At 41.5% G+C, this 23,546-nt stretch overlaps 2 protein-coding genes across 2 annotated transcripts; one reads left to right on the top strand and one right to left on the bottom strand.

The window, feature by feature from the left end:
* Positions 1-574: 574 nt before the first annotated feature.
* On the top strand, positions 575-12,393 carry LOC306733964 (dynactin subunit 1-like; the record flags this gene model as incomplete). The annotated part of the gene is made up of 27 exons (XM_079215282.1): positions 575-637; positions 725-790; positions 915-1,109; positions 3,720-3,857; positions 4,070-4,093; positions 4,594-4,791; positions 4,923-5,127; positions 5,238-5,316; positions 5,469-5,628; positions 5,868-5,972; positions 6,207-6,398; positions 6,517-6,630; positions 6,722-6,874; positions 7,036-7,196; positions 7,332-7,500; positions 7,788-7,856; positions 8,768-8,980; positions 9,256-9,417; positions 9,731-9,862; positions 9,976-10,101; positions 10,218-10,360; positions 10,449-10,615; positions 10,956-11,077; positions 11,171-11,366; positions 11,485-11,558; positions 11,652-11,741; positions 11,841-12,393. 27 exons carry the CDS (start codon positions 575-577, stop codon positions 11,976-11,978), a joined length of 3,654 nt encoding a protein of 1,217 aa, XP_079071408.1. The 3' UTR covers positions 11,979-12,393.
* Positions 12,394-16,172: 3,779 nt separating this feature from the next.
* LOC306733963 (PC-esterase domain-containing protein 1A-like) lies at positions 16,173-20,644 on the bottom strand (the record flags this gene model as incomplete). The annotated part of the gene is made up of 6 exons (XM_079215281.1): positions 16,173-16,312; positions 17,125-17,365; positions 17,902-18,052; positions 18,436-18,668; positions 20,309-20,388; positions 20,572-20,644. 6 exons carry the CDS (start codon positions 20,642-20,644, stop codon positions 16,173-16,175), a joined length of 918 nt encoding a protein of 305 aa, XP_079071407.1.
* Positions 20,645-23,546: the final 2,902 nt, after the last annotated feature.

The raw sequence follows: 23,546 nt of genomic DNA, 5'->3' as shown, positions 1-23,546 counted from the left end.
GTGTCCTTGTGTTTAACCCATAGGCAAGCTTTTTTCTTCCAATAATCTGTAATATCATTCAATTTCGATGACTACAACTGTCTCTCTGCTTCTGTCATTAGGCTATAAAAAAGTTCCTACCCAGATTTCTGCCCTGTGGTTTAAAAATGAGGCGGCGTGAATTCACATGTCCCTGCAGCTTCATAAAAGGATTACACTCTACTCTGAATGAGCATCTTTGTGTGAGCAAGGCAGGGATATGACTTGTTTATCAGGAAGTGTATTGTGGTCCATGACACATGACTGGTTGCATGAGTGTGCTTTTTTGCTTATAGCCTTAAGACTCTTTTTGATTATTGATTATTTTGTAGTCTTAAGATTGCTCTTTATAGCTGGAACAGGGAGAATTAGCGGGGCATTATTGTTACACATAAAACAATAATGTTTGTTTGGGTCTTTTGCAGGTCTAATGTACAGTATTACAAATAATTTACATATTCCTATTAAACTATGTCTATTTGACCAAGATGACGATATAAAAAGATACCATGCCTCAGGAATTCAGAAATTTAAACAATACATTCTCTAGTATGTAATGACCTCACCTTCCTCCTTCACCGTCTCGCTCCTTCCCACACCTCACCACTCATTTCCATCGGTAACCAACCTTCCTATACTTTCTCTCTCCCATATTTCCTCATCGTTCCTCATACTTCTGACTATCCGTATTTCCCAAATCCTCCAGCTGACCAGCCCACTGATCAGCAGAATGAGCAGCGCAGGAACAGTGGAGACGACCAAACCTCCAAAGGTAGGTCACTTTTCAACACAAATGCAAGCAAGGAAGAAATGGCTGGAAATAAACAAATTACTATCAACTAGTTGTACATGATAACTCACTGTCTGTCATCTTGTCTCTGCTCCTCCTCTCCTAGATTGGCTCTATAGTGGAGGTGACAGGGAAGGGTCAGCGTGGTACTGTTGCCTATATCGGTGCCACCCTCTTTGCCTCTGGAAAATGGGTGGGTGTCATACTGGATGATGCCAAGGGCAAGAACGATGGCACTGTGCAGGGGAAACGCTACTTCACCTGTGACGAAAATCACGGAATATTTGTCAGACAGTCCCAGGTTAGTGGCATAAATGGGATGTGTGATGGAAGGATTGATGCCTGTAGTGCCAGTAGTTTCATAGGATGTTTGAGGATCCTTTATTATTTTTCAGAATTTATGATTACAAATTAACATTTGTTTGTTCCTCCTCTCATCGCTGTGTTGTCCTGATCTCACACACACGCACACAGCTCCAGGTGGTGGAAGATGGCTCCGGCGCCACCTCACCAGATACTCCTGAATCAGGCACTTCAAAGATACCCAGACAGAAAGGTGAGTGTGAACCACAGCTGGGTTTGAAATTCATACTTTTTAAACTTGAAGTTAATAATAATAACATTAGAAAATATGTAATGAAAACATGTTAATTTGTTTCCTCCAGACACTCCTGAGACTCCCCGGCCAACCAAGCAGGTAGGCAACCTTTACTTGCACCTCACTGCTTTTTTTTTCATCCTTTGTCAGTTTAGACATTTTGGAGTGTTTCCATGACTTGTCTTCAAAGATTGTTGGATTCCTTAGGAAGAAATATTGCTTGTCAATATATGCACTCAACTTAAAGTTGCGCCGCCCTTTCCAGACCAGTTATGTAGGCTTAACTGTGTTGAATAAGATAACTCAGACCAGTTAAGCTGCTAATTCAAAGAGTGGTGATTTGACTATGAGCCTCTCTCTCTGACTTGTCCTCTGCAGGTGTTTGCCTGACTAGATGTGCTTTGTGTCCTACAAATGTTCCTCTGCTCTTTTTTTCTGTGAAATGTAAATGGTTTTAAGTTTTTTGCCCCTCAGCCCTTGGGTTGACTTCTTATTTTTGTTTTTCTGAATACCATTTGCAGACACCTGTGAGCGTTAAGAAGGTAGAAATATTTAAATTCAACACATTTGCTTTTTGCCTTGGTTGTTTTTAATCACACTAACATGGCAACTCCTCTTTGGTATTTACGCTTGCACGCGATATTAAGGCATCACTTGTTGTTGATGGATGTCATTTTCACTGTACTTGCGCTTGGTTTTCTGTGGCCACACTTTATTTTGTATACCAGATGTTTGTTTGATCATTTTATTTTTTATTCTGGTGAAGGCATCCACACGTAGAGGTGAAATTACAACTGTTGTAATATCATAATGATGGTGCCTTTTGTCTTTGCTTGTGGCCAGTGATATTTCACCACTGTCAGTTGCATGAGTTGACACTATATTCTGCTTTTATGGCTCGAGTTATCAAGAATAACTATTCTATAAAATGGTGTTAAATGGTGCATGCAGCTGTCAAAGCTATGATCAGTGGATGTGGACTAACAGTGGGTATGATTCTTATCTGCTGCTAATCTCTTATCTTGCTTCACCATTGGATGTGTGTGTGTGCGAATATCCGTGTGTGTACGCGTGTGTCCATCCCTCTCTCTGCAACTCACCCTCCTCCTCCTCCTCCTCTCCAGTCCTCTACCCGCCGCTCTGCCAAGGTGAGCTTGTCTACAGCAGACAGGGGAGGAAAACAGAATGATTTAAAACCACAGTTGATTCTGAAAAACGTTGGTTTTTGGTTCCAACTTTTTGTGGGTGCTTCTGCTTTGCAAGTTTAATCAAGGGCACAGCTTCAAATGTTTGAAATCTTTCCAAACACCATGCATTTTTGTGTTGTATGATAAGAAGTGCATAGGATAGTCGAAAAGATAAACAGGATCACATTAGTTTGAGACATGTAATATTGAGATTTAGAATAATGGAACCTTCAGCAAGCACTTCCGTCACTTGTGCCTCTAAGGAAGATCATTTTGAATAGTTTTAATAGTCCTTTGGTAATTTGGATAGTCAACTAAGAGACAAATATTTGTAAGTAATTTAATGTAATTATTTAGAGCTTTCCATAACCCTTAAAACTATGATCAGAATGTACGTTTTCGAAAGCTGGTAATACTTCTCTGCACTTGTACAACTTTCATAATACATTTAAAAAAAAAAAAACAGGATTGTTGTAAATAACATGTATAATTTAAGAGGTACTACAAGGCTTCATTCTGTCTAGTGCAGCTGAGTTGTACAAATTCCTCTTTGAGAGTCCTAACAGTCTCTATGCACCGTGTCAGTGGAACACTCCAAGTCGTCTCTCACCTGCCACCTCCCTCCCCTCCCTCTTGGGACGTCACTCCGGTCGCTCCAGCCTCATGGTACGATCTGTCATATCAGGGTACAACTGTCACTTCCCTGGGAATGGTGATTTGTTTAGTCACTGAAAACTGGTGATTTGTTGTCCTTCGGTGCACAGGTGCAGATAAATGAACTCAAAGTGGCGTCAGTGTGAACGTGAACAACATCTTTAGTGAGGGACACTGGGAGGTGAACTGTTTAGTCTTGAAAGATGCATGAAGTCAGGACGATTATATTTAAGCACATAAGCTATAAGATGAATCTGGACGCACAGCATGTAACATGGGATGTTCACTATACTACTGTTTTTTTTTTTGTTTTTTTGTTTTTTTTTCCCAAAGTTGTGTGGGGTAAAAGCGCTTGTTTTATTTATTGATATTCAAATACCTAACACCACGCTGTCTTTCCCTTCTTCCTCTGTTTCATCCCACATCTTATCCCTCTTGCAAATCTCCTCCACGTACCTGCCTTGGTCAACAGGCATCTCGTGAGAGCCTGGTGTCCTCTCTGTCTGATGTCAGTGAAGCAGGCCAGGGTGCACTGGCGGCTCCCGTTATACCTCAGCTCAGCGGGTCGCCTGCAGCAGTGGCAGCCCCGGTCCCGGCTACTCCAAGCAAGGTGGGTCACTGACAACAAGAACAGCCAATTTTAGTGACCTAAAAAAATAAATATGCCCATGAAGTCGTATAATCGCATGGTATTAAATCTCACATTTCATATTTTCATTTGGACCTCATTACAATATCAACAGCACAAAAGATCAACGATCTATTTTTCCATCATATTCTGCATTTTTCCCCACTTCATCCATGTTGTCACTGTTTGACCAGGTGCAAGCTGCCATTTTCAAGCAGGTAGAGTTTTCTAATGGCTACATGCATGCTGATGATACCTGACACGAGTTTACTAACGAACTCATCAGAGGGCATGATGACCCTCGGCACACCTTTTCAATACTTGACTTCTGTTTTGTAATGTTGTCACGGGGAAATATGTGATATATATGTGATTATGCATGGCCTAACTATCTGAGACACTAAATGAAATACACCATTGTGCTTGGAGGGAATAGATTAATCTGCTTGGTGCCTGTTTAGGTGGTGAGGTCAGCGGTTAAAGTCAATTGATCGAGAAAATAATTAGCAAATTCATTTGGGGTAACTAAGATTACATTTATCATCATCTGGACTCTTTGGTGGTGGGACCTGATCAATGTTTTTCTGTTTCTTTACTGCCTTATTAAGATAAATCTTGGAGTGTACATGAAATCCAGGTCCTCTAAACGCAGCACATTTAAACCGCCCTTTCCGCTTCTCCTCTCCACTTCTCCTCTCCGCCCATACATCCTTCTCAGGACGAGGAATCAATGCGCGCTCAGGTCAAGGACCTGGAGGAGAAGGTGGAAACACTGAAGATAAAGCGGAGCGAGGACAAAGCCAAGCTGAAAGAGCTTGAGAAAGCCAAGATCCAGCTGGAGCAGCTTCAGGAGTGGAAGACCAAAATGCAGGACCAGCAGTCTGAGCTGCAGAAACAACTCAAAGAGGCCAAGAAGGTTTAAATGAAAACAAATTTCAAAGAATATAAAGTGATTTATGTTATCCAAGCCTGCAAGAATGAAAGAAGCAGCTCCACTGTCTTCATATATGACTTTTTAGAGCTTTATTTTGTACCTCCTCCCCCCAGGATGCCCGTGAGGCACAGGAGTCCAAGGACCACTACATGGAGGAGATGTCGGACACGGCAGACGCCATAGAGATGGCCACACTGGACAAAGAGATGGCTGAAGAGCGAGCAGAGTCACTGCAAGTGGAGGTGGACACGCTGAAGGAGAAAGTGGAGGAGCTCTCCATGGACCTGGAGATCCTTAGACATGAGATTTCAGAGAAAGGTCTGTACTTGATCCACAAAGGCTCCTTTTATCTTGGTCTCTCCCTCCCGCTCCTTTTTTATGCATTGCTTTCCCTCACTGTATTTTCGTTTCTTCTACGTCTCCTGCAGGCTCAGATGGAGCTGCCTCAAGTTACCATGTCAAACAGCTGGAGGAGCAGAATGGCAGACTAAAGGAGGCGTTGGTTCGGTCAGTCAAATGTCTAAGCTGTTTTTGATTACAGTATAAAGAAAAGAACGCACTTGCACTTCCGAAAACAGATCCATGAAGATCAGGCCTGGAATTGTTTTTTGGCAGTTTTAGATCAACGTTTTTGTTTACATTTTTCTTTTCCTCCTCAGGATGCGGGACCTGTCTACGTCAGAGAAGCAGGAGCACGTGAAGCTGCAGAAGCAGATGGAGAAGAAGAACACTGAGCTGGAGACTCTGAGGACTCAGAAGGAGAAACTACAGGAGGAAGTCAAGCAGGCGGAGGCTACTATCGATGAACTCAAGGAGCAGGTAAAGTCAGCGAGCTGCAAGAAAGAAGACAAATATGATTACAGGGAGGAGGTGTTTTATGAGTTTCTGATGCTGCTCTCTGGGGGTTACACTACAGTACATATGAAAGAAACAAAGTCAAATACTGTCGTTAACAGAATGGTTTAGGCTTGGGTACATTTAAAAGTAACTAGGACTGTTTTTGCTTGTTTGCCATCTCAGAATTTCACTGTACAAATATGTTTGTGTAACTGTACCAGGTGGATGCTGCTCTGGGGTCAGAGGAGATGGTGGAGACCCTGACCGAGAGGAACCTCGACCTGGAGGAGAAAGTCAGAGAGCTGAGAGAAACCGTCACTGATTTGGTCTGTACAACGGCATTCATGATTCCTATCTTCAGTATTAACACCACTGACGTTTCTATTTACAAACAAATACAAACTATTTACAAACTAATTAAGTATCCACAATTACGATTCTCATTTTAAGGTACATTCCTACCAACATAATGATATAAGTAACCAGAAAATGTGTTTAATGTGTCGAAAAAGGAAAGAAAATAGGATTTTGTCACTGACAACCGTTTCCTGAAACAATAGGAGGCCATCAACGAGATGAACGATGAGCTCCAGGAGAACGCCCGGGAGACGGAAATGGAGCTGAGGGAGCAGGTGGATCTGAGTGCAGCGAAGGTCAAAGAGGCTGAAAAAAGGGTGGAGGCTGCCCAGGAGACTGTAGCTGATTACCAGCAGACCATCAACAAATACAGAGATCTCACCGCCAGCCTACAGGTGGGTGGAGAAGAGGGAAACACACATGCTCAAGGGAATAACCCGAGGATGTACACACTGGATGAGGAGGCCTACAAGTCCATGCCCTGACACTATGTGCTTTTTCTCTGTGCCTCAGGAGGCCAACAGAGAGCTGATCAGCCAGCAGAATGTGAATGCTGAAGTTCAACAACCGCCTGCTGAACTATTTGACTTCAAGATTAAGTTTGCAGAGACCAAGGCTTATGCCAAGGTAAGAGACCTTCATGTGTTATTGTGCCAGGAATGATGAGTTTACCAGTGTTGCGTATTAAACAGCATTTGCTTATGATCTGTGTTTCTAGGCCATTGAGATGGAACTGAGGAAAATGGAAGTGGCCCAGTCTAACAGACAGGTATCCCTCCTCACCTCCTTCATGCCGGACTCCTTCCTCCGCCATGGTGGAGATCATGACTGTATTCTGGTCCTTCTGCTCATCCCCAGGCTCATCTGCAAAGTATGGAGCTGTGTGTGCGTGTATGTGTGTGAGAAGTGGGAAAATGGGTGTACAAGCATTTGTTTTGTAGACTCCGGATTCCTGTTGTTACTGCTATTTTTCTGTGCCTAGTTTGTTCTTATAATTAATGCTTCTGTGTGTGTTTGTCATTTGCCTGGTAGGCTGAGCTGATCAGTAAACAGGCCCAGGAGAAGTTTGACTTGAATGGGAACTTGGCCCAGGGAACGGGGCTACGAGGACCTCCAGGAGAACAGCGCAGTTTTGCCTCAGGACTCATCTACTCCCTCAGCCTGCTGCAGGCCACTCTGCACAAATATGAACAGTAAGCACGGCTGCTACATCACAAATGTGTCCCCTTTTTTTGCAATATAATTTCTCCAGAATAACAATCATCTTTGGCTGTGATACTGTAAACCTATTTCAGTTCCAACATTGGTCTTGTCTGTTTTCCTTCTAGGGCTCTGAATACCTGCAGCGTGGAGGTTTTTAAGCGCATGGGTACACTCTGCTCTGAAATGAACTTCCATGAGCGCTCTCTGGATTATTTCATCGACCTGTTGCATAAAGATCAGCTAGATGAGACTGTTCAGGTGGAACCTCTGACTAAGGCCATCAAGTACTATCAGGTAACCAACATTGTTTTATTTGTATTATATTTCAAATCAATCTTCTAAACAATCCAATGTCTTAACATTATGATTTGTGCAAATCTTTCGATTTTAACAAAAAATAGATCAAATAAAAATATATGCTAAACCACTATGTCAATGTACATGGGTGCAACCCGTCTACTCAATGAAATGGACATTGAAACATAGACATGTAATTTTAATGTTTTTAAAAAAAAATTAAAATTTTTAATGTTTTTTAATCTTTTCTCAAACAAAGTTTCTAACTTTATTTTGTCTTCCAGCAACTGTACAGCGTCCATCTTGCAGATCACACTGAAGACTGCACAGTGCAGCTGGCTGACCACATTAAGGTACTTAAACCTCATTAGCCCGCGCCACTTTTTTCTGATCTCACGGAAATGAGGAAGTGTGTTTTTTCAAAACTAAAACTCTACGAACTTCTCATCCACAGTTCCGATCTAATTCATTTAAAGTGCTAAAGTACAGTAACCCTTGTGAGAAGATACGTGTCCATTTAATTTTCTTTTTAAAGATTGTTACATTTTAATAATTTCATTAGCTTCTCAACATGACTAAGCGATTATAATGTTTAGTAGTAGTGAGCGTATTGGAGTCTCTGGCTGCGAAGCAAGAACCGGAGTTTTGTTTCCTGCTTTTCAAGGTCCTGTGATCTCATTAGTTCTCTGACTCGTCTGAAAGCGCGTCAGATGACACGCGCGGAAGGAGACGGTCATTTTTCTATTTCTGAACCGAAAAATATGTTTTTTGGACTGAAAATGCTTCAAAACCTGTCAAGGCTTGTGTTTATTGTGATTATTATTGCAGATTGAGATGATTTAGGTCGTAATCTTTCTAAAGAGGTGTAGTATTACTCTGGGGGATGATGGAAAGGCACCTAACAATAAAAACTCCCGGAGCAATCGAGGAGTCATTTTTTGCTCAGACTCTTGACTTTTGATCATATTTATGCAGAAGATAAGTTAAATTTGTTATTAAAGGGAAGGAGTTGCGGATTTGTTAGAGATCAAGGATAATAGGGTCTGGTATTCATATCAAGGTCATATGAGCTGTAGAACACCTAGGGTCCCCTAATTGGGGAACCCTAGGGCTTTTAAAGGTTCTTCGGCATTGTAGTTTTTACTTTTAATATTCTTTTTTTCCCTCCTAACAATATTATCCCTATGATGAGCAAAGTATAACAGAAATGAGAGTATACCAATAAGGTTTCCTAACTTCACTAATCCCATCCTCTCACCTCCAGTTCACCCAAAATGTCCTGGACTGCATGGGAGTGGAGGTATCTCGTCTGCGGGCCTTCATGGCAGCAGGTCAGGAGAGCTCTGGCCTCGCTGTCCTTCTAAAGGACGTGGACACTTCCTGCTCCGATATCAAACAGTTCTGTAAGAAGATCCGCCGTCGCATGCCTGGAACAGATTTAGCTGGAGTTCCTGCTGCTCTCAATTTTGGACCACAGGTATGGGATACAGAAAAAGAAAAGAAAAAAGTAAATGGCTGTATAAGACTAGAGCAACTTGGATGATTCCTTTTTGCGTCACTGTGCCAGTGTGACAGTTTGGAGTATTTGTCCTTAGACGGCTACCTACAGTAGATGGCGCTTGGCAACGCCCCCATTTTGGAAAATGCGACATGATTTATTCAAACACTGTCTAAATACGTTTGACCCACGAATGCACACACACAAATGATGGCTCTACAGTACATATTTGACTATCGTGTCTCCTATGGAAGGTGTCGGAGTCACTGACGGAGTGCAGGCGCCAGCAGACCCGTGTGGTGGCTGTGCTGCAGGAAGTGGCTGCAGCGGGAGCTCAGATGATTGCTCCGCTGGCGGAACAGGAGGGGCTCAACGCTATCAAACTGGAGGATATTGCCTACAAGGCTGTGGAGCAGGTAGTTAAACTATAATCGTACCATTTGCCCGAGCCTCTGAGCACTGCGTCGTCCATGCATCGACAGTTTTTGTCTTGGCATTTGTTGTAATTCAGCTAGAGGTTGAGGATTATTCTATCAAGAATTTAAATACATTAGGGTTGTCAGAAGTATACTGAATTGATTGCACTTTCAGCACTACAGTAGAAATAAAATACAGATTTTTGCTGAATTTAAGTATGTTATTGTTGTTTTGGGGCAAGTAGACATAGGTGGTTGGTTTTAGGTTGAAGCTGTTATTGTATTTGTCTAAATCGTCACTCTTTTCTACAAGGTGTATGGTTCTCAAGGCCTAAATGGCCCAGAATGTCTGCGCCAGTCCTGCAGCTCCATCATCACTACCATGAACAAGATGGCCACAGCCATGCAGGAAGGAGAGTACGATGCTGACAAACCACAGGCCAAGGTATGCCAGGCCGTTTTCTGATTGATTAATAACATAATTTAGAGCAAACTAAACTGCCGTTTACCACGTCTTCCCTGTTCCAATTCTTACTATTTGATCCATCACATCCTCAGACTCCTCCAGTGGAGATGAGAGCATCCACCGTCAGGGCCGAGTTGACCGACGCTGAGGGTCTAGGAGTTAAACTAGAAGATAGAGAGACCGTCAACAAGGAGGTCAAGAAGTCCCTGAAGATCAAGGTGACACACTCAAGCAAATATCACTCAACCTTTCAGTTGTACAAAAGTCTGCCAGTTTGAAATCGAAAGAGTCAGTAACGGAAAATGCTTAACTGAGGTACCTCACCTCTTCCCAGGGTGAGGAGCTGAGTGAGGCCAACGTCCGTCTGAGCCTGCTGGAGAAGAAGCTGGACACCTCCACCAAAGACGCAGATGAGCGGGTGGAGAAGATTCAGACCAAACTGGACGAAAACCTCGCCCTGCTAAAGAAGAAAGAAAAGTAAGAGCGATAAAGAAGCAAACAGAAGAAATTAACGCATTCCAACACATTTCCCCGCTCGCTCACCTTCCTTTCTCCTCATCTCCAGGGAGTTTGAGGAGACAATGGATGCCCTGCAAGCTGATATCGACCAGCTGGAGGCGGAGAAGGCGGAGCTTAAACAACGCATCAATAACCAATCGAAGATGACCATCGAAGGCCTGAGAGCCACGCCTGCCTCTGGAATTGCCTCCATTGTTCAGGGATCTGCAGGAGGTGAACTACTTTGTGGTTGTGGTCGGTTTATGTACGCAGATTGAACCGTTGCCATTTAATGTTTAATGTGATGGCCTCTAATTCAACCCCCTGAAATCACATTTTAACTGAGCTACTACAACTACTGCAGATAAAAAGTTTGATTTAATAAAATAAAAATAAAAAATAATGTTTTTCCTGTAGTTGGTGTAATTTGTACTAGTGTACAATCACTAAATACAGTATTCTTTCCTGACACCAATCTGATTTATGGAGTCAAAAAAAAACACACGACTGTCAAAGGAGGAGTACGGCCTCACGTAATGATTGCATGCCTCTCTCGCTCTCTCTCTCTCTCCAGCAGGTCTGCCTCCATCCCCAGCTGGACCGGTGCAGGTGGTGGACTCTCCTCTCCTGAGGCAGCAGGTTGAAGCCCAGCGACTGGGCATTAAACACCTCAAGAATGAAAACAACAGACTCAAGGTACACCGGGGTTGGAGTTGGTAATACCGTGGTATTATGCCAGCTGTCTTTAAAGTTTGGTATTATTGACTTAAGATTATGTCTTACTTACAGGCGGAGAAGATGAGAGCCCAGCTGGCCTCCCTGCCTCCACTCTGCCCTCCAAAACTTCCAAAAGCTTCTAAAGAAAGTTCCATGCCACCAGATGGACTAAACACAGGCATCTATCGCAGGACTGACCAACTGCTGGCTACCCTGCTCAAGCTGAGTTCAGAAGTTAAAGTGGTGGACATCACAGGAAAGACAGCAGGTGTGTGTGTGTGTCTGTGTGTCTGTGTGTGTGTGTGTGTGTGTGTGTCTGTGTGTGTGTCTGTGTCTGGCCGAGTGTCCTGGTTCATTTGGTCTTTCCTCGCCTGTGTTTCTTCCAGTTAGTGCCGGCGCACAGCTGCTGGAGCAGACGGCTCGACTGCAGTACCTCAGTGATGCTCTGGACAAACTCAAGGTGACAGCTTCCGACCCGTATTCTATTCTCCTCACCATGTCAATACGCTGATTCTGACAGCAATACAAAACATTTAAATTTTTGGGGTTTCAGGGAGAAGTAGCTGAACATGTCGTCTCAAGTCAGTCTGGGGCGAAGGCTTCCTCTGACTTTGCCACCTTCCCTGTGTCCGGTTTTGTTAAGGTAAAACCATACAGTACATACAATCGCCATCAGTTCCAATACGTCAAGAAATGGCACATTAAACATGTACAATTCTAACTTATTTGTGTGGTTGCCTAGGCTAAGGAAGAGAAGCAGGGAGAAACTGTGTTTGTAGGACGTGTTGCCATTCCATGCACCCGTGGACAGGAACAAGTCCACCGCCTCATCCTATCACAGCAGCAGCTGCAGAAAGTGCACCGCCTCCTCATGACCTAAGCATGCTGTTAGCGCACAGCCATGATTGACAGTACATTAAATGCTTTTGCGCTCTCATTCCAGTTTTCCAGCATTCTCTTATATTTCTTTTTGCTTTTCACTATTCTCAGGAAATCATATCCGATAGTTTCAAAGTAATGCCTAAAGCACTAATAAAATTGAGACACAGCAGTGACTTTATATAATGTAAAACTGATCGTGATTTGAGTGAAGTTCAACTGGATATGACTCCGGAATGTCACATTTTGAAGGGGTCATGTTTTAACTGAAACTGTTTGTATGCAGCAATTTTACCAACTTTGGGAATAGAAGAAAGCATTGTCACTTTACTGTACTCTTACCCATTGATAATTTGTCCCTTTTCCTTGTCTTTTGTATTTGTAATAATTCAGACAATAAAAGCAAGCAATTCACTTCAGAGCAAGAAACGGTGTCGACCAATGAAATATATCTGTAGTCTAATATGAAGGTCCACTGCCAGTTCACAAGTATAAAGTGGGAGTTGATGTCTTTGTACATGCATAGCTCTTTATATTCATGTCAAGGTAATCACTAATCTCTAGAATACATTTTCCCTCCAACATTAGTAACCAGTTGGGTATAATAATAACAAAGGCATCTAAAGTTCCAAAGCTCTAAATTAATAAATAAAATGTAGCAATATTAAAAGTGGTACAGGCTTGGGCAATCAGCCAAAGCAGTTTCTCTACCACCTCTCTGATAGTATATAATTCACATTTATTTCCACGACAATGTTTAAAGTTGTGAACACATAAAGGAAATTACATCTTTACACCATACTTGCTCTGTGGGACAGGGAAAATCATCAGAAGGCTCATAGCACTGTAATATGTGATTCATTTTAAAATGAGTCCAAAACAGTACTTTTTTAAAATTTTATTTTATTGTTTTAATTTATATATTTTTTTCCTGTTAACAAAAAGAAAAAAAGAGGACTAAATAAATAAAGTAAATTAATAGGGGGTCACCAATTGCTCATTACAATTTTTGGTCTGTTCTTTTCAGGTCAGCTGAGAACATTACTCATCTTTTCCCTTGAATGAAGTCCATTTTACCCAGCGTTGTTCATGGGTCCCTGCTTTGATCCTTACAAAATTTGTCCGTTTTTCCATATAGTATATCTCCTCTACAATGTCCAGCCACTGTCCTGTGCTTGGAGGATCACTTTTCAGCCAGCTCCTTCTGATGGCCTTTTTACATGTGTATCAGAATTTTAAAGAAGTAGATGTCCTTCTTCTGAATTATATCGACAGGTATCGGTCCCAGATAAATAGTCCGTAGGTCCCTGGGGATCTTGTAGCATAAGATCTCCTCCAGAGTCTGAATAACTCCCAGAATGTTTGAATTTTTATACATGTCCAAAAAATGTCTGAGTGGTTGGCATTCATCTGCCCACACTCTCTCCAGCATGGCTGCTCTTTACCTAATTGTTTATATGTTGTATGGGATGTAATGAAAAAACGGATTAAGTTCTTCCAACCAAATTCCCTCCATCTTCTAGAACTAGCGGAAGGTTGGTGCATTCTACACATGGAATGCCAATCACTCTTCGACAGTTTAATATTCAGTTATACTTCCCATTTCAGTTTGACATATAGTGTGTTTCTTCCGTTTCGTTTTTGTAAACTACAGTTTGGAGACCAACTTTGAGGGGGTTTGTTTGAAAGAAGCATCAACACTTCGATCACTTCATTACCTTCTGCTGATATTCCTTTTTTACTTTCTGCATCATAGATGTGTCTTAGCTGTAAATATCTGAACAGGTCCCTGTTTTCTAAATTAAATTCTCTTTTGAGTTTTTCCCTCTATAAGTATACATACAGCCGTTATTCCCCTTTTCTCTCCAGCGTACAAAAGTATTATCTACCTGTCCTGGTCTAAACCTGGGCCCTATTCTTCGTAGCTGGTTTACTGAGTTAGCAGGATAACTTCCAGGATAAGACGACGTAGGTCAGGCTTTTCGGTTCTTCGAAGCAAGTTTAGAAAAATCACCATAGCAACCCATCGAAATCCAACCTATTCCAGAGCAGGTTTAGTGAAATTCACTGGATAAGTTGGCCACTCCCACCGGACAAAAAAAGGCAGCTCCCTTCCTCATTGATGAAGGAGCGATATTAGTTATATTAGTTTTGTAGGGAGAGTTCTTCCAGATCGCCAAGATCCGTTCTCACGTCAGGATGACTTCCTGTATGCGGCGCTATACATTCTACCGACAAGAATCATTTATTTACGAGAGCTTCTCGAGCCGCGGACATTGATCACCACAGGCGCAGCCGATTGCCCGTCTCAGAGTATGCAGACTATCAGATATTTATGGATGTGTTGAAAGCACTCATAAATAATTATATGACAGTGTTATTAGGACACCATACATATCACTATAGTACACATATTCAAACTCCTAGTTATATGGTAATCGACACATGTATATACACATATGTTATATGATACATACGTGCGCATACAGTACATATATCCTCATAAGTATATATTAATTCGCCAGCAGGCACATTTAAATAAATCTAATCTGATTGATTTAGGTGATGAGGCACTTCAAAATAGCCGATACATTTCCCCAACACTAACGCATTTAACTTGATATTTTGCGATGCTTATGTGACTCTACCCCGACCAGCGGGGGCACCGTTATGCTGCATTCACAAACAGGAAGTGTTGCGAATATTCGCTACGCTTTGGATGTGAACGCAGCATTAGACTTTGCCATGATTATGGACTTAAATGCATCATATGTAGTCGTGATCATCTCCTGCTCCTCCGCGGAGAGAAGAGACGCTCTTTCTCAGAGTTGATTTGCCATTGTAGCGTTTGAAGATCATGCAATCTGTGTTCGACTCCTCCCCCTTTTGAAGAGGAGCGGGCACGCGCATTTATCCAGATGACTGACGAATGAACGAGACTGTGGAATCATTTATTTACGAGAGCTTGTCGAGCCGCGGACATTGATCACCACAGGCGCAGGCGATCGCCCGTCACACATAGACTATCATTCATTCATACATACATACATACATATACACACATACAGTACGTGATACATACACACATACAGTACATATATCCTCATAAGTATATATTACTGCCACCAGATACATTTAAATAAATATAATCTGATTGAATTGGGTGATGAAGCACTTCAAATTAGCCGATACATTTTCCCAACACTGACGCATTTAACGTCTGATATATTTGCGACGCTTGTGTCTCGCAGCGGGGCCGTGTTAAGCTGCGTTCACACCAACAACGTTGCAAACGTTTGCTGTGAATGATTAAGGTAATGAATTCCTCATGTGCGTTCATGTTCATCTCCTGCTTGTCAGCCGAGAGAAACCAATAGGTTCTTCTGAGTTTATTTGGCATTGTACTGTTAGAACATCGTGGTGTCAGTGTTCGATTATTATCCCTTCTGAAGAAGAGCGGGCACGCGCATTTATCCAGATGACTGGCGTCTGGTTAGAATTAACGAGACGTGTCAGCATGGATCTTCCATGGAGAAACAGAGTTAGCCTGACGTCAATCATCTTGCTAATTTAAGATGGATAATAGGACATTTGCTCGACTTTGTTGAGCCAGGTACGAGAAACAGGGCCCAGCGCTGCACTTATATGTTGTTTATTAGCCTGCTCTATAATATGTAGGGTTCATCTAATGTTATCCTGTGTTTGCCAACCTTTTATAAATCCTGTCTGATCTTCATTTATTAATTTGGGAAGAAAGTGTTCCATTCTTTTTGAGATTATAGATGTACACAGTTTGTAATCTACATTCGATATAGAGATTGGGCAATAAGATTCACAATATTCTTTATTTTTACCTTCTTTGAAAAAAACAATAATAATAATCAGTACTCTTGAAACCATAGCATCAGCTTTAATAGAACACAGAAACATTTTAAGTGCAGAATTAAAAACGCCAGAACTACAAAAATTAAAATTCAACTAAAAGACAACAAATTCACAATATAAGAAAAATGACCTACATGTCATTTACTGAAATAAATCAAAATCTGAGTATGAATGGTGTAATTTGAGGATTAATACTTCCTAGTTACAAGCCTGTTGTGAAATAACAATTTACTGCAGCTGAGGAAAGAAACTGCAGTAATAAAAATGTGTGGAACTCGACCATTTCTGAATCTTGTAAGAACTACCTGCCTCAGTAGTAGTAGTAGTAATGGCTGTATTGGCCATGGTGGCCATGATTCGGATGGGTGTATGGAGCATAGTGGCGTCTGGCATGTTGCCTCCTCATCACGTTCTGTTGATGGTGATTGTCGGGCAGCCGGTAGTCGAACTCTGCGGAACATAAAGTAAATATTAATAGGCTCTAAAGCAGACATGGTAGCTCAAAGATACTTGCAATAACTAGATCCGAAGACCCACAGATGCATTGGTCTTAAAAACACTTGCCATTTCTTAGGAGGGGTGTCGGTAGGAGATATGCACTTGGCTGTGGGTTGTTCAAGAAACTAGAAGGCTGGGAATCATTAGAAAACTCCTCTCTGGAGCTGTAATTTCTACGTCGCTCTGTAAAAGGAAGGTCAGGGTGGCGTTAGAGATGGACACTTTGCCATGATCCTGTTTTTTTTAATTACTTCTACTGCACAATAACCTGACATTTAATTGTTGATGCCTTAAGATGACAGACATGTTCTGCAATTACAGTGTAGCTGACAGAACCAAACACATCCTAATGTCCAGTCCATAAGATAATTAGCAATATATTTTACCCATATTTGTTATATCAAACAAAAAAATTGAAGAAATCTAAATCACATCATCTGTCTTACCTGCAGGTTTGGAATTTGCATTGGCTGGCAGCTGAGCAGCATCCTTAGTAGGCTCTAAAATAAAGAACATGTCAACCTAATTAAATAAAATAAATTCTTTAAAAAAAAAAAAAATCACAGGGTTGCAGTTGTACGTCTTTGCAAACAGTCATGTTGCCATAAAGTCACATTGACCTTTCACTACCAAATTCTAATGAGTGAATTCTGAAGTGTTCTGGAGAACAAAAGGTGTAGAAAAACACTACCATCCCATAGGCCTATTGCTGTGTGTGTCTGTGTGTGTGTGTGTGTGTGCGTGCGTGCGGTATTCCTTCTTACCCTCAACAGTCAGTGGCATAATAATACCCCAGGCCTGTGCAGAGTGCTCCAACAGCAGAGATGTTATCTTGCGGTGCGCAAGGGCGTTCCAGTGAACTCCGTCCTGAGTTCGATGGTGCAAGGAAAAGCGGAACTGGAAGTGGAGGTCCAACACATCCATCCCGTAGGCATCAGCCAGAGTACCGCTGAAGAAGTTAGCCTCAATCACATCATAACGCAGGTGAGAAACCTTGTGCTCAATCTGAGGAGAAGAGGAAAAAGTTTTAAGGCTGGAAAAGCAGTCAAGAAAAATCTTTTTTTTTCTCCATCAAACAGTGTGGAGAAAAACATAAATAAACTACTTTTACACATTACTATGGTCTTTACACAACCTTTGTTCAGTTTTAGAAATGCAACTCACTTTAGTGACTAGTTTGAACTCTACAGGCACCTGATCAAATCATAAAATTCTCCTGCTGTCTGTTGTGAACATATTAACTTCATCTATTATCATCCCAGTTTCACTATAAAATGCCCACTTTGACTGTGAATGGAGACAAAGATAATATACATAATAAATACAAAAGAAATTTTCTTGAGTTCAGTTTGTCCACCCGTATATTGACAGGACAGCTGGTTCAGAGGACAATTAATGTAGATTGAATGAATGCATCCCAGTATGGGTTACACACCACAGGTGACTGGTAATGTTAATTCCCAGTAAAGTGAAATACTATATTTTTTTATAGACTTTGATCAAACTTCAACTTATGATGCAGGCGTTTGGTGATGATGTACCTCTGGTACCAGGAAACCGCCTTTGATCTTCTTTCCTAAGGGCATGGTGAGGTTCCATATGGCCAGCGTTTCCTGAGGCACAATCTCCCTCAGCTCAGCAAAAAATGTCTGTAGGTTCTCCCTATAGTTGTCTAGCCCACTGGAGTTGTATCTACAAAACACAGAAAAACAGAAAGGGATGACAGAATCCCTATCCACAAACTCAAAAAGAGATTCAGTGACACCTTAAACCAGGGAACAGATCAGGCAAGCCTTTTACAAATCGAGCTGACCAGTGTTTTGTGCTCAGCTGTCTCACAACATTATGTACCAAATCTGATTACCCTATTGAAAATGTAAACAGTTGTTGCCAACCCAAACCTCTACCCCATAAATGTGCTCAGCTATTTCACCACCCATGCAGTCTCATCCACAACCCGCCTCTAAAGACCTTCAAATGACAGTAGAGCCACCCCTGAATGACCAGATGTTTACAGAACACCAAGGCAATTAGTTATATTAGTACTATCACTAGTTACTCCTTCACCTACCCACCTGGAAATATCCCAAACACAGGAGTTGAAGATAATAACATCAGGTTTCAAGCCTGTGCGAAAGTCCTCCAAGATGCTTCGCATGTAGGGAGAGTAAACCCGCGTCACAAAATAGAAGCGGACTAAATGGTGGTCGGATTGGAACTGGCGAACCTCCTTGTACCCAGTCCCATTATGCATTCTAGTCAAGGAACCACCTTCCACCAGGCAGTCCTGTTCAAAACTCTCCTCTCCCTGAAAGAGAAAAACATGGGTGAGAACAGGAAAAAATGAGGGATACACACACTACCTTCATGAGGAAAAAGAAAAAGACATTTAAATAAAGTATGCTCTGGGACCCACTAAAAAACAACTTGTGGTGGTGGGCTCAGCAGCAGAGGGGAGTGGGTGAGTGGCTCAGGGAACAGTGCCAGAAGGGGCCCAATTGGCTTCAGCTGTGACTAATTGTGTTTCTCCTCAGACATAAACGCCAGTAGGGATGAAGACGCAGTCACAGTCTACGAGAACGTCAGAGCGAGTCGGAGACACAGTCGGTTGAAGACCACAAGCGCTAGCCCCGAGTCACGGGGGTAACGGGAGCACGTTACACAAGTCTAGTGATGTAACAAGTTATGACATTGTACTTTCTAAGATCACAGCTCGTCATAATGATAAAATGACAGTGGCAATCTCAAAGATGTCCATTTCAATAATTGGCAGTGTGGCCGTCTGTTGCCAAAGGAGCTGACACAATGGTGATGAGCTATATATATATTTTTTTTATAGTATTACAAATAGGGTTGAAACAACGAATCAATAAAATCGATTATCAAAAGAGTTGGCAACCAATTTCATTATCGAGCCGTTGCGTCGCGCGATTATTACGCCAGTCAATAAGTCGCGGAGAAGAAAAAAAAAAAAAAAAAAGAGCGGTGCAGAGCAACTGGCCTGCCAGCATTTCTGAGATTGGAGTGAGACACGGAGAAAAGTTGAGGTTGCAAAAATAGAACATCTTTGATGTGTCGAGTCTTGGCCAATCAGTGTTAAGATGTCGACAGTCTTAATTTTCCTCAAACTTGTTTTTAAATGGAAGCTAGTCAGCTTGCTATCACGTTAGCTAACGTGTTTGGGTTGCGTATTGTCGTTAAAGTTACTTTATGTTCCGTTACAGTTCAGTCTTGCTTGGAAAAAAACGTTACCTGATGAAACATGCCGTGTCTGAACCATGTTTGGTTCAGTTCACGCCGTCACTCGTTAACCCGGAACTGGCTGCAGGTTTTATTTTTACTCAAAGTAGAATGAATCAAATCACATAGTTGGGCTTAGCCAACAACATGATGTCGTGGTCATAAGAGGTCATAAAAAGGGCTCACATTAGACAGATGGTAAAGCATACATGTGTATGTTTTTTGTGTTAGTCCATTTTTATTTTTTTAATTAAAAGGTCAGGGATGTTCAAGGAGCAACCTGTTTGTGCACGTTCTGAAGATGTTTTGCACTGTGAATTTGCACATTTGAATAAAGGGTTGTAGTTAATGCTTTTTAGTTTTTTTATCCGATTCAATGAAAAAAAAAAAGAGTCAACAGATTATTAAAATAATCGTCAGTTGCAGCCCTAATTACAAACCATCTGTGGTGATATTCCCAGGGGGAAATGATGTCTTACAGTTTGTCTACACTGTTGACACACCACAAATGGTACTATACACCCATACATTAAAGACTATAGGATTTCATACTTGGTTTGTGGATTTTCCAGACTGCTAAACTCTAAGCACCATTCCTTTGTATTCACTCTAATAGAAATTCTAAATCAACCAGGACTGAAATCTTAAAGATTGCCTCTTTAAAAAAACAAAAACATTGATGTGTCATCTATTAATATGAACACTTGCCTTGCGCTTCAGTTGACTATTTGTCAGAAACTTTTCCTTCTGCAATAGCAGAACAATGTCCTTATACACACCCCTCTGAACTGTGGGTGAAATACAGACAGCATTAAACATATAGATACACATGTAACGCTAAATGGTTGAATCAACATGCCGACAATCCTACGAGCCATAATACAATTTTTATTATTAAATGGGCTGCTTTAAAACCATACATATTGCTTTAAAATATAATTTTGAAAATGATAAATTAGGTTACTACTCACTGGAATCCCCCAGCACCACAACACACTTGTTGTGCAGCAGCTGGCTGGCCTGCTGATGGCTCACACAATTCATCATCTCCTGTTATTAGAAACTAAATAAAAAAACGTTTGTTGTTTTCATTAAGACACGATGAGAGTGGCAGGTCAATTTACTCATGAAACAGGAAGGCATAATGTAACGTTAGGTGGTGCTACTAATGTTAAGTTAACATTACAGGACTTCTTGGCCACAATTAGTAACTTAATGGTGGCTACGACACTCTAAATCAGGGGTGGGCAAACTTTTTGGCTCAGGGGCCACATTGAATAAAAAAAATTTGACAGACGGGCCGGGCCAGTATCAGATGGATGGAGAGTGTTTGTGTGAACGTGTCACGGGAGGACAACGTTGCGGACCCAAATGCAGACCACATGAGAGTATCTGGTAAAACAGATTATTGGAGCCAAAGGGAAGGTGGGGAGCCTGTGGTCTGCCACAGGGGGTGCTGGGCGGTGTGAGACCCGTGGCTCTACACTTGAGGACGGCGAGGCCGGCAGGGGGCGGTGTGAGAATATAACGTAAATGACTCAGCTTTTTTGTTCAACTCGCTGGTTAAATCTTCATCAATTTGTTCTCCACGCCGAGTCACTGTTCTTCGTGATAAACTCAATTTTTCTAATTTGTTTTTGCTCTCTGGACATAAGAGACCTGCTGTTTCTACCATACATTCTTTCAAAAACTCCTTCAGAGAAAGACTTCCTGGCTTTTGCTAATTTGAATGCTAGCAAAAAACTTGCCTTGGTGCTTGATTCTTGTATAGCAGTTTGGCGGAGAAAAACATTTAGTTGACTCTTTAAATTGGCTGCCAACCTCTTAGCAGTAGCCGCCCGTTCTGTCGTTGACTGTTGGCTAGCATAGTTAGCATGCTCGGCGGAAAAGTGGCGGCTAATATTGTATTCTTTGAATACTGCAATGGTTTCTTGGCAAATAAGACATACTGCCTCTGATCGTACTTCGGTGAAAAAATACTTAGCAGTCCACTCCTCACTAAAGACTCTGCACTCACTGTCGACTTGTCTTTTCTTGGGTCCACTCATTGTGACAGAAGGGATCAATGCAGGAGGCATCAAGAAATTGCATCAGGTACAAACTGCTGTAACGCCTCTCTGTTCCCGACTTGATTTTCCCAAAGTACGATGACCACAACAGACCAGCGTTGATGTTTCTTCATGCTTATTTATTGCACAGCGCTCTTTTAGGCTGTGTGTGTGTGTGTTCTTCTGCAGCAGAGCCGTGTGCGCAGCAGAAGGCATTACTGCGGTCTTTCTGCTGCAGAAGAACACACACGAAAAGCCTAAAAGAGCGCTGTGCAATAAATAAGCATGAAGAAACATCAACGCTGGTCTGTTGTGGTCATCGTGCTTCGGGAAACTGAACTTGTAACGGAGAAGCGCTACAGCGGTCTTTACTATAACTTTTTTTTTTAAATGTTATAATAATTATAATACTCGGCGGGCCGGATTAAAACGCCCCGCGGGTCGGATCCGGCCCGCGGGGCCGTAGTTTGCCCACCTCTGCTCTAAATGCTTAGTTCATTATTTAGTGTAAGCTAAGAAATAAGATAGCAGACTAATAAACTAGCCTTAGTCTATACAAATATATATAAGCAAACACATAGCTAACGTTACTTACCAGTTGAACTTAGGCAGTTGAAGCTAAAGTCAGTTAGCTAGATAGCTAACCTAAACGTTTGACAACTAGATAGCTTAACACGCGTTTTTAATCAACTGGTCCCCGGCTTCAGTTTGAAAGTAGTTTGACAACTAGAAGTTTTGCTTGCCGGTTCAATTTGCATCCTCAACTTAAACGTATTAACTGACTTACTTACTTGACTCTGACTTTAATTTCGCCAACCACAGGTGTCTCCAATTACTGCGATCAAGCCAGCCTCCACTTCTAAAAACACCGTCGGGCCAGTCCGCACGTATTTTCTCTGGACGCGTTTGTACTCGGTATTACGGTACGAGCGTGTAAGAACTGACTTCAAAATAAGAACAAACTTCCGGTGAAGGCAAACTGTATTCCAAGGACATTCTGTTTTGGAATTTCAAAATAATAGCTCTATAAAATCACATTCATAAACAAATGTGTCTCTAATTTGAAGGACATTTAAAGGAAATGGTCCATAGTTACAAACTAATTTCACTTCAAAATAAAAATAGAAAATGACATTCATGAGATAACTTTAAATCAATTTATGAGCCAATTTATGTCTAATTTCAGATTAGATTAGAAAGGAAATGACCCATAGTTACTAACTATTTCCACTTTAGATTAATCGTAGGCCACCTTAAGATGTCACTCAGAAACAATCAAGTAATTCTGATGTTGAATTACAAAATAAAAGCCCTTCAAATTCTCCTTCACGAGCTGAATTCAAATCAGTTATTATTAGACAATTGATGTCTAATTTCAGAATGATTTCAGCCCCTGGAGTGCCTTTACGTACCCCCAAGGGTACACATACCCCCATTTGAGAATCATTGCCATATTCAATAATAACAGATTAATTATTTCCATATCTGGCTTCATTCGTTTTGCTATATTCTCACAGTATTCTGTTGTACTACAATGACACAAATAAGAAGTAGAGTATCTCAATGTGATGATTTATGTTTCAGAAACCTGAAATGTTTTAGTGGTATTTAATTGTTGTGTTGTTTGAAAACACAGACAAAATTCTTGCAAGAAGAGGCACAGTTGCACCGCTGTATGTTTTTTGCCGAAATGCCCTCACTCAAATGGCATGCCTGGAGACAAAGCAGTATTCCTGTGCTGGAATAACACAACCTGGTTCCAGGTTTTACAGGTCTCAGTTAGTTAATGGTGTGTTGAATAAATTTAAATGAAGGAATAATCAACATTTTTAGATATGATGAAGAACTCTTCATCACCTGTCAAGCACTGCAAATAGCGTCTTCCTGAAATGACAAAT

This window comes from Taurulus bubalis (genome assembly GCF_910589615.1).
Source record: "Taurulus bubalis genome assembly, chromosome: 3".
NCBI classification, from domain to species: Eukaryota; Metazoa; Chordata; class Actinopteri; order Perciformes; family Cottidae; genus Taurulus; species Taurulus bubalis.
This window is presented reverse-complemented; position numbering and strand designations above follow the sequence as displayed.